Raw genomic sequence first — 12115 nt, forward strand, 5'->3', positions numbered from 1 at the left:
AAAAGATAAGTGCAGTAAAATATTAAATTTTGTTGAAGTAATTGGCATAATAAATAATATGTTTAAGACATCCCTAATACAAAAAAAAATTATTAGGAAATCAGATTAATGCCTTTTCTAAACCAACTTTATTTGAAAGCAAAATGCTCACCATAAAAATGAAAAACAAATTCGAACTTCAGAAATGAAATTGCTCAGAAAACTCTGGAAATACCATTAGGACCAACAAATTAAGAAATTTTACAATCTTTGAATATAAAACCAGTAACTGATTACATAAGCAAATATTAAAAAAAAAAAAAAAAAAAAAAGACAAAGACAAAGACAAAACATCTAAATTAAATGGACAGTAGCAGCAAACTATCAAAACTACTACATAGATGTAAAATACAATATACCCCTGCTTTTATACCTGAATGATTCCAGGAAACCATCATTATGCATGCCATAAATCAAACCTTAATTTCATATAGGCTTTCTCTCATGAATTAAGGTTAAATTCTGAGAAATATGGTTTGAACTGTAATAACATAACATAATATACACTTTTTGTTTATTCTTTAAGATGAGTTCCATCATTTTCATTCCTAATTTTTAAAGCTTAAAATTTTGTGCACTCATATTCTTTTCCTCCATCTATATATTTTTAAGGGCACATATATGTACTGTACTGCTGTAAATAATTTCACTTAAAATAACAATAATTGAAAAGTGAGGCAAACTATAATAGTTTGCTCCAACTGCAGTCTATAGACATAATTGTGTCAGCACCTTTGAAGCAATCAGGGCACAGCAACAGTATTTTAAAATACAAATATATATGCTATAAGTGAATATAAATAGTCCAATAATTCAAGCTAACAATCTTGTGTTTTGCTCTTTGGCTGTAGTGTGATTACTCAGAATTTGGCTTACCTTCTGTTTATTTAGTTGTTGTTGTTTTCTCCATTGTGTTAGTTTGTCTTGATTTGGAACTGTAGGATTGTTATTCCTTCAGGTGCTGAAAGATCAGGAGGTGACATGAGACTCATTCTGATTCGTAGAGATGGTCAGAAAGGTGAGAAAGAAATACAAAAAAAATATCATATAAGGATGTAAAATGAAAGTTAGCCACCACCAGACCTGCTCTGATGCTGAGAAGGTAACAGTTAAGACTGTCAACAGAAACTCAACTTGCATTTCACCATTTGATAATTTAACCATACCTGACCTTTACAATTGTGACTATTTCTGTTGAGCACATTGTTCGCACAATGTTTCAGAGTCTTACTCTGAAAATTGTTCCATTTGATGAGAACCCACTTGTGAAATAAATCATGGCAAGGTTATTACCTAAAGAAAAAACCACCAGACCCTTCCACAGAAAAAACCGGATATTTCAGTATACACTGAAAGCAACTTGAACTTACCCAATGATCCTCACACATCTGAAGGTGTATTGGATATTTTTCCAGAAAAGGAGGTAGACACCGGTCTTCCATACTTCCAAAATCTAATGACAAATACAAACCCGATAAGGGCAAGTCTTCAATCTCCAGGAACCGTACAAGTCTACGTAACCTAAACAATAGGAAAACTTTTTACATTGGAACTGTTGTGGGTTTCGCCAGAATATCAGTGATATCAAGCACCTGCTGCAGAAATACAAACCTTTTTGTTTCTGTTTGCAGGAAACATAGTTAAAACATAGTGAGGATCCTAACTTAAAGAATATCACTCTTGTACACAAGGACAAAACTGGAGATAGCCCTACACATGGTAGAGTAGCTATTCTCATGGGCAGTCATACTTCTTTCCATCATGTTCAGGTTAATACCTTCCTCTGGAATCAGAAGTGATTTGCTTTTCTGTGAGGTTTCTAATCACAGCATGCTCAAGATATTTAATGCCAGACACTTAATTAAATGAAACAGAACTCTATAATCTCATAATACAACTGCCTCATACCACCATACTCCTAATTGGTGACGTTAATGGATATAACATGCTGTGGGATAGTGTGAACACAAATAGATGAGGTCATATTGTTAAGGAAATGCTCAACAACCATGATCTCCCAATTATTAATAACAGAGTAAATACCTTCTTCCATATAACCAGCTTGGCCGAGTGGTTAGCGTATCCGCTCTACAGCCAAAAGGCTGCAAGTTCGAATCCTGCCTTTTGGATGTAGTTTGTGATTGTCTGTGAAAATACTAGTGGTGGCGGTGGTGGACGGTAGTTGGCATTGGTGTAGTTGTGGTTCATTGGTGGATTGAATGGTGGAGACAGAGAGTTGTAGAGTATGTACACTCCCTCGATGAGTCTTTGGACTCCCTGGAGGTGTCAGGTAATAATAATAATATGTCTACCCACTTTAATTCTGCAATCAATCTTACATATAGCTTCCTTGCCATTTCCACTGCTAACATGGGATTTTGAAGAAAATATATATGGAAAAAATAATTTTCCTCTCATCAGCACTATGTCCTTCTACACGGATGCCCATGTAGAAAATGGACCATGCTGAATGGAATATATTTTCCCATCTTGCAAAATTTAATACTGAAGTAATCAACCAAATATCTATTAATGAAGCAGTGAAGGGGTGCTTAAGGGTCAAAGCTGTATAACTGAGAGTAGACCTCCACATAGTCTTTAAAAGAATGCAGAGAACCGACAAGGGCTTCTGACCTAATGTCCAATCCACACCTTCTCGTGGTGCACCCTGTTAGGTATCTACCTGGATACTGAATGAATGAGGAATAGCTGGCAATTTGGTATTTAGCTGACCAAATTATAATAAATTTAGTTTGATCCTTTATCCAAGTGTGAGCAAACAAAGTTTGCACCTGAAAATATCTTCAGGACTGAAGCAAGGTGGTACATCTGCTGGCAACACTGGCAGCAAAGGTGGACCAAGCTCTCATCACTCCTTGTTTCACTATTTCCCACCATGCAAAGCACATCTCCTTGCAGACATGTATAATGCTATGCATTAAGGGAAGGGCCACTACCCAGACCGATTTCGATCTTTATTGCGGTCTCGTGTGGGAGGCAGACCCAGAAGTGGTGACACTAAAGCAGAAGCAATGGAGAGGTCATATCTACCTATATGAGTTGCCAACCGCTCTACCACCTTATTATTAAATTACTCTGGATTTAGAGAAAGATGTTGGAAGTTTATTTTGCACTTGGTTAGACAATAATAAATTTAGTGTAATCCTTTTTCTAAGTGTCAGCAAACTAAGTTTGCACCTGAAAATATCTTCAGGACTGAAGCAAGGTGGTGCATCTGTTGGCAACTCGTAGCAAAGGTGGACCGAGCTCTCATTACTCCTTGTCTCAGTATCTCCCACCATGCAAAGCACATCTCTTTGCAGACATGTATAATGCTATGCATTAAGGGAAGGGCCACTACCCAGACTGGTTTTGACCTTTATTAAGGTCTCGTCAGTGGGAGGCAGACCCAGAAGTGGTGACATATAGGTGAATATGACCTCTCCATTGCTTGTGCCTTAGTGTCACGATACTGGGTCTACCTCCCATTGACAAGACCTCAATAAAGGTCAAAACCGGTCTGGGTGGTGGCCCTTCCCTTAATGCATAGCATTATACATATCCGCAAGAAGATGTGCTTTGCATGGTGGGAGATACTGAGAAAAGGAGTGATGAGAGCTTGGTCCACATTTGCTATGAGTTGCCAACTGATGCACCACCTTGCCTCAGTCCTGAAGATATTTTCAGGGGCAAACTTTGTTTGCTCACACTTGGATAAAGGATTAAACTAAATTTATTATAGTCTAACCAAGTGCAAAATAAACTTCCAGCTGACCAAATTGTATTCTTATTGGCTTAAACCAAAATACAAAATGATGGTACGACATGACATAATTTCATGCTGGCTGAGGCATTGCCCAATTAAACAGGGGGTCCCCTGTTGTTTTTGCCACGGAACCAGGGTGAACACCGAAAAGTCAGCTACTGGAACAAATCTTAAAACCCAACCCAACTCAACATCACCAGAGTTAAACGTCGGTACTATCAACATAAGAAGATTGAATGCAAAGAAATGGAGCTAGCTGAGGAATTAGATAAGTACCAGATCGATATAATAGGGGTGACTGAAACAAAAAAGACAAAAACTGTCGAGATCTTTCTGAGCAATAAATACAAAGTGTTATATTCAGGAAATGACAATCAAGGAAAAGAAGGAGTAGCCATAGTATTCAATAGTAAATAAATACAATAAATACGGGGCTAATTTTCTTGAATGGCAGTCAGTCTCAAGTAGAGTAATGTGGGCAAATATGAGAATGGGGAACTGGACAATGAGACTTCTTTGTCCAGTTCCCCATTAGTAGAACCTTCTTTGTGCCTATGGTCCCACAGAAGGTTCTACTAAGGTAGAAGTGGAGGAATTTTTTTAGGCTTTAGAAAAGCAACTGACACAATGAAAAAGGAAAAGTTGGTCCTTGTTGGGGATCTAAATAGCAGAGTAGGAAATGATTGTGAGACATACAAAAATATCTTGGGAAAATTTGAAGAAAAGAGCAAAGCTAATAATAATGGCAAATATCTGTTGGATTTCTGCTCATGACATGGACTGGTTATTTTGTGTTCCAACATAAAAATGTGCACAAATTCACATGGAGAGAAGAGACAAGGAATAAGAAAAGTCTCATTGACTAAGTTTTTTGTAGATAGTGATGTTTTCTCCCTGGTGCAGGACACCAGAGTGTAAAGAGGATTTGAAATTGGAAGTGATCACTATTTAGTCTTGATCAGGATAAAATTGAATTTCATGTTGAAAAGAATAATATGTAAGAAAGTTTTAAGCGAATAAAAGTTGAGCATCTCTCAAATGTGAACTGAAGACTAAAATACACGAAGATTATTGAAGAAAAAATGAAACAGTTTGAGAACAGGAACCAAACTTTGGAGATTCAGTGGCAAGCCCTGAAGAAATCATTGATTGATTCAGCCAGAGAGACATGTGGTGACGTTGTCAGCAAGGATATAAAAATCAGAACTCCACGGTGGACAGAGGAAGTTAAAGAGGCAGTGAAGAAAAGAAGAAAGCATATCAAAAAGTTCCTGGCAAATAAGTCAGCTTGTGCTCTTAGAGAATATAGAGACAAATGTAAGAAACTAAACACTACATAAAACTAGGTTAACAAAAGTCAGGGAGGACTTTGGTAAGAACATAGAAAATAAATATCAAGAAGGTGGCAAAATATTCCTGAGGTTGTTGAAGAAGCTTAGAAATGAAGGAAAGAGTGCTGTAAAAGGAGTTAGAGATGATAAAGGTGACATGAAAACTGGAGAAAAAGATATCCTTGAAGTATGGAGTAATTACTTCGAAAATTGCTAAATGAAACAAGCAGTGATAGCACAGTGGTAAAAAGCATTCAACAGGCATACAGTCAGGAATACATATCCATACTTGAATATAATATAATAAATTTAGTTTAATCCTTTATCCAAGTGTGAGCAAACAAAGTTTGCGCCTGAAAGTATCTTCAGGACTGGGGTAAGGTGGTGCAACACCAGGACGACTCCTTGCAAAGGTGGAGCAAGCTACTAGCATTCCTATCTCAGTATCTCCCATAATGCAAAACACATCTCCTTGCAGATATGTCTAAAGTTATGCATTAAGGGAAGGGCCACTACCCAGACTAGTTTCGACCTTTATTGAGGTCTCTTCAGTGGGAGACAGGCCCAAGTGGAGATACCAGCCAGAAGCATTAGTAAAGTCATCTCTACCTATAGAAGTTTCCAAATGGTGTGCCACCTTTTTAATAAATTAACCTGGATTTAGAGAAAGATGTTGAAAGTTTATTTTTCACTTGGTTAGAATATAATAAATTTAGTTTAATCCTTTATCCAAGTGTGAGCAAATAAAGTTTGTGCCTGAAAGTATCTTCAGGACTGGGGTAAGGTAGTGCAACACCAGGACAACTCATTGCAAAGGTGGAGCAAGCTACTAACACTCCTATCTCAGTATCTCCCATAATGCAACATCTTTCTCTAAATCCAGAGTAATTTATTAAAAAGGTGGCACACCATTTGGAAACTCCTATAGGCAGAGATGACTTTACTAATGCTTCTGGCTGGTATCTCCACTTGGGCCTGGCTCCCACTGAAGAGACCTCAATAAAGGTCGAAACTAATCTGGGTAGTGGCCCTTCCCTTAATGCATAACTTTAGACATATCCGCAAGGAGATGTGTTTTGCATTATGGGAGATACTGAGATAGGAGTGTTAGTAGCTTGCTCCACCTTTGCAAGGAGTCGTCCTAGTGTTGCACTACCTTACCCCAGTCCTGAAGATACTTTCAGGTGCAAACTTTGTTTGCTCACACTTGGATAAAGGATTAAACTAAATTTATTATATTCTAACCAAGAAAAATAAACTTTCAACATCCATACTTGAAGTAGAAAAAGCCATCAAAGGCTTGAAATGTGGAAAATAGCAGAAATAGATGATATTCGACCAGAAATGCTCAAGTATGGAGGTATAAAAGTCGTACAGTGGCTGCACTGCACTAGTTCAGAAGGCCTGAACAGATGGACAAATTTCAGATAAGTTGAGCTCACATAGTGCCCATATATAAAAAGAGAAATAAAACTGAATGTGAAAATTACAGAGGTATTTCATTACTGAGTGTTCCTGGTAAGATATATGCAAGTATACTTGAGAAAATGTTGAGAAGGATTGTGGAAGAGAAGCTTGGTGAATAACAAGTTGAATTCATGCCAAATAGAGGTTGTGAGGATCAGATTTTTCACTTAATGACAAATAGTTGAGAAATCATGGAAATATAACAAAGATCTGTATTTAAGTTTTGTAGAACTGGAAAAAGCATACGATAAGGTGCCAAGTGAGAAGCTGTTCAAAATGCTAGAGCTGTATGGTGTCAGTGGGACATAATATCAAGCGATGCTTAGTCTTTATTTGAGTTGTAAGTCAGCAGTTAGAATTGAAGGAAGTACAGGAAGATGGTTTAATGTTAAATCTGGTGTGAGACAAGGATGTACATTATCCCCTCTGTTATTCATTATCTGTATGGATCACATTATGAAGGAAAGTGGTATTAAACCTGATATCAAAATTGGAGATGTTAATGTCAGCTCTTTGCTTTATGCAGTGATATTATACTTCTAAATAAATCTGCTTCAAGTCTGCAAGATTCCCTCACTAAATTTCTAGCTGTTGTAATAGATATGGTATGAAGGTCAGCAATAACAAGACAAAGACAATGAAAATGGGCAGAAGCATTGAAAATATCAATGCTTCTGCATTGAAATATATAATACAAAATATCATGCATTATGAATGGAGAACCCATAGAACAAGTAAAACATTTCAGCTACTTAGGCATGATATTTAATGAAGATGGTAAATTTAATGTGGAAATAGACAACAAAATGAACAAAACTGGTATGGTAGGAAGTCAACTGAATAAATTGATATAGAATAACAGAAAAATCAGTTAAAATACTAAATTAGCTGTATACAAAACAGTGTTCAAACCAATTTTAACCTATGGATCTGAGAGCTGGGTCAGAAGTAAAATACTTGACCAAAGACTAGAGACTGCAGATATGAGAGTCCTGAGAAAGATTATGGGCATGAACAGATGGCATCAATGGCAATATTATGTTATATTAGGAAAGAACTTGACATGGTTAGCATCCAGGAATGTGTTAGCAGAACTAATCTCAGGTGGTATGGTCACTTAAACAGAATGGGAGAGGAAAGATTTGCAAAACAAGTGTTCTCTGCCAGTTTGGCAGGAAAAAGACCCAGAGGAAGACCAAGATATAGGTGGATTGATATGGTAAAAAGGAAATGATGTAAATTTTTCATGTGGTACTGTCATAGCCTGTACACCCCTTGAGGGTCCAATGTAAGGAATTTGATGATGATGAATTCTGAAGCTTTGACTAGATGAGCAAGCATCGGCCTTCAATACACAACGCAAAGTTCAATTATTGCCATGCAAGCTTAAGACATCTTCTGTGTACAAAAATAAAAGCCTAAAAAAAAAAGTCTACAAAAAATGGAATGCTTTGAATGCATACGTTTATTAACAAATAACTAGTACTTCTTTCCCAATTAATGAGCTTGTGCAGCAAGCATGGAGAATTTGCCACTGGTCTACCTTCAGTTCATTGCACACAGAGCAGTCCACTCCGATTTCCTGCCCATGTATACTGATGTTCAAGATCAAGGATCTCAGCTGGCTGTGCTGCTGTTTTTCCTAATATTACTATGTTTAATAAGATCTGACTTGATTGCAGTAATTATGCAGTAGAGTTGCATACCATTCAGCTCTCACTTGTGCATATCAAAGAAAACTCCTACCAAAAGTGTATAATTTATATGGGTTCTTTGAGTTCTTTACAGGATATCTTCTCTCTAGTGTATAATCCACATCCAGTGCTTGGTGATGTGCTTCATTGTACAAAATAAAGACACTTAATTTTGATATACTGTTGTGTTGGATTCCCAGCAGCATCAGAATTAAAGGAAATGACATTGCAGATGCAGTTGCTGTATTAGCTCATACTTTTTTGACATACTGTTGGACACTCTCTTATACTGACTACACCCAGGTTATAAAATTAAGGTTAATTGCCCAATGACAATAAGCCTAGCAGGAAGCACTCGTGAACAAATTGCATGAGGTTAAGCCTGAAATTAAGCATTGGCAGCCTAGTCAACATAGAAACAAAACAGAGGATGTTATTCTTGCTAGGTTCCATATAATTCACTTACACATTCTTATTTACAAGGGTTGATGACCCACCTATGGGTGTTGCATAGGTGGCAAATGCAGCACCCATCTTACCATTAGTCATATTCTATTGAAGTGCGAGTGTTTCACAAGAGAGTGAAATGATATTTTTACTTATCTGGACGAGGCCTATACACTCAGCCAGACTTTATCAATTGGACAGATTGCATGACATTTTAGATTTTTACAAAACATTTAATTTATTCAAAGACATTTGATTATGGATTTGTGTATACGTAGACACCACATTGTAGATCATCATCATCTTAGGTGACGATCTTCATACTGAAGGTTTGCAATTATGGATCTATCCATAATACAGCTCTGGGGCTAATACTGCGCATGGACCCCAAGAACCAAGTGCAGGGAAAAAACTCCATGTATATTTTTTAACTGTAGATCCATGTATGTTCACAGAGCCGGGTTGCCTGTTCTGAGGGATGAAAAACCCAAGTTTTCAGGTGAAAAAACGCTCTCCTCCATATGAGACCAGTTAACTCACCTTTAGTCGAAAGAAACCAGATAAAGGTTCCTCGCATCATGGACAGGAATTGAATCTGGATCTTCGCGACCAGAGGGCTTCGTCTATACCAAATGTGCTATGGAAGCTCTGCATTGTAGATGCTAAACTTTATACATATGTTTTATTTACTCATTTATCTTATAACTCTAAACATATATTTTATATTATTCACTAATTTATCTCCTTGTAACTATTTATTTATTTATTGATTTTATCAACACCCTGTGTCCTGTTGCAGTGTGACCTTTGCTGTCCTTGTGCCATAAAACCACATACCACCACCACCACAAATCTTTAGGTGCTCTAGTTTTCCCCCTTATAACATAAAACTTGCCTTGGAATATATTTCATAGTAGTAATAGCATTGTGCTATAAGTAGAAAGTGGAAATCTGTGTAATGTATGGATGCTATTGCAACCCTATCTGGACTCATATCTTATGTTCAAGTAGAATTAAATATTAATTTAAAAAATGCTTAGTTATGTATTTTCAGTATATGTTATTTTTCATTCTTTTCTTTAATGCTTTTTTTTTTTTTTTTTTTTAAGAACTAGCAATCGAGTCTTCTGCTGATGAAGAATTATCAGATAAAGCTGTTGCAGAGTTTGGTTCTTCTGGTGGACAGTTGCAAGTTGTGCTGTCGCCTCGTGAAGAATTGGAAGCTGTTGAAATTAAAAATGAAAAGGAAATGGCAGTAATTGTGGAAAGCATTGAGGATGATTACTCTGTGAACAGTGAAGAAAGGAAAGGACAGCTGATTATGCAAACAGAAGAAACAAATTTAGAAGATATAGGAGAAATTGCAGATACTACACAAACTGAAAAGCCTGAAAATATTTCAAAATCTTTTCAACAGAAAGATACAAAAGAAGTAGCACAGTTGAGTTTAGAAGATGAAGAGAACATTCAAGACAATATAGAAGATAAAATTAATCAAATTGAAAATACCAATATCTTACCAACTGAAGAAAGCTCCAGCAGTAATCGTATTCTTGACAGTACTGAAGTTGAGCCATCAGTAGAAAATAATACCCATAATAAAGGTTCAGAAATTTTTGCAAATGATGAAGAAGACAATGTTGTTATGGAAAGTAATGAAGAATCACAAAATGCAGAGGTATTTGAATCACATGAAGCTGCTCCTGGACTTTTGGAAGTTGAAGATTCTGAAAATACAGAATGTAATGAACAAGAAATTGCTATAGGAAAGATTTCAACGGAAGACATGAAAGATAGTGAATTGAGTGATCCCATACATGAAATCATTCAAGAAAAACTTGAAAGTGGCAGTCAGCCAACATTAGAACCATTTTCAGTTATTCCCGTTACTAATCAGAATAAGTATGGACAAAATAATGTAACGAGCAAAGAACTAACTATGGAAGATATACCTACTGATAGTCAGTTGGCAGCATTAGGCTTCCCTAGCAAATTAGGACATTTTTGCTTTGATTGTGATGCTGTTATCAAAAATTATGCACTTTATTATCTTCATATGCACAATATGCATAAGCAAGAAAAGAGGTTCCAGTGTATTTTGAGTAGTTGTCAGCACACCTTTAAAAATCATTTAGCTTTTCAACGACACACTCAGCGACACAACCAGAAATCTGACAACTTTTGCAGTATGTGTGATAAAGTCTTTGGTGATGCTGAAGAAATGAGAGACCATCTCATCAGCCCAGAACATGCCAATACATACATGCGAGTACAGGTTAGTATATATTTTCATCAGTGCATGCAGAAATGTTTGTTGATTGTGTTGATGAGAGTATTAAGTCAGGCCCTTATCATTATCAGCATTAAAATAAATAAAATTAAAAATATATATATCCATGTAGGGTTTAACACTAAATCACATTAATTCACACATTGTTAACTTATATTAACAGTATTACGACAATGAGTAAGTGAAACAGTTCAAATTGTAACAGAACAAAAGATCTAAAGTCCTAAATTGTCACCCATAATGTTGTAAAAAAAAAAAAAAGAAGATGAAGAAATATTACAGTAGTATGTATAGGAGTTCATCTTAGGATAACAGTTTCCCAAATTTTTGATAAATTAATGCAGCCATACTAGTTATGGTTATGAGAATGCTTCATAACCATTCTAAAATTCATCTTTCTTACCTGTGATGCCTTCTTCACCCCATATTGGTTTTCTTCCATCTAATCATCCAAAACATGGTCTGCCAGTCCAGATCTGCCATAATAATGGTGACAAATGTATTTCTTATGTTCTACAAGGTGGATGCTAACAGATTTTCCTGTCTGTCTGTCTGTAATGGATTCAGTAACAGGGAACTTCATACATTCCAGTGTTAGATCTTGAATGATGGCTCTATCAAGAATAGAACTGCTGCATTCAAGATTTAACAAGAAGAACAATATCAAGCAAAAGCACACTTGTACTCTTGGCAAAACAGACATAATATGTAAAGATGCAGATATTGACTTTGCTTAAAAAGGAATTAAAATATAAAAGAAGAGTTTGAATCTTAAATTAAAATGGAATCGAAGTAGGAAATAAATATTAAATTGTACTATGTTTAAGGTTATTGTCTAAAATAGAGGGATCTTAATTTGTCAAAAATATCAATGTTAAAATATGCCATGTATAAAGTCGTGTATCATCATGCGAACGAAAGTTCAAAGGTTGCAGTTTGACCACCAAAGATGACGTAACGAGCGATGAGTAGTCATTCATGGAAGGTGCAAGAAATTTGCGTTCCCCAAAAAAAGCGATGCGCCTACAGCAAGGAGGTGATGTCACTCTGTGACAGCAAATGGGAGAGCGTCGTAGACAAG

At 36.3% G+C, this 12115-nt stretch overlaps 1 protein-coding gene across 1 annotated transcript in view; it reads left to right on the forward strand.

The window, feature by feature from the left end:
* The window catches only part of LOC150105496 (uncharacterized), a 280173-nt gene that overhangs the window by 183667 nt on the left and 84391 nt on the right, over positions 1–12115 (forward strand). The window contains exon 13 of the mRNA XM_090394206.1: positions 9854–11019. Within this exon, the coding sequence (XP_090250332.1) occupies positions 9854–11019 (1166 nt within the window). The remainder of the gene's footprint in view (positions 1–9853; positions 11020–12115) is intronic.

The sequence above is a fragment of the Typopeltis vanoorti genome, chromosome 6 (genome assembly GCF_054136105.1).
Source record: "Typopeltis vanoorti isolate ZY-2024b chromosome 6, IOZ_Tvanoo_1.0, whole genome shotgun sequence".
Classification (NCBI taxonomy): domain Eukaryota; kingdom Metazoa; phylum Arthropoda; class Arachnida; order Uropygi; family Thelyphonidae; genus Typopeltis; species Typopeltis vanoorti.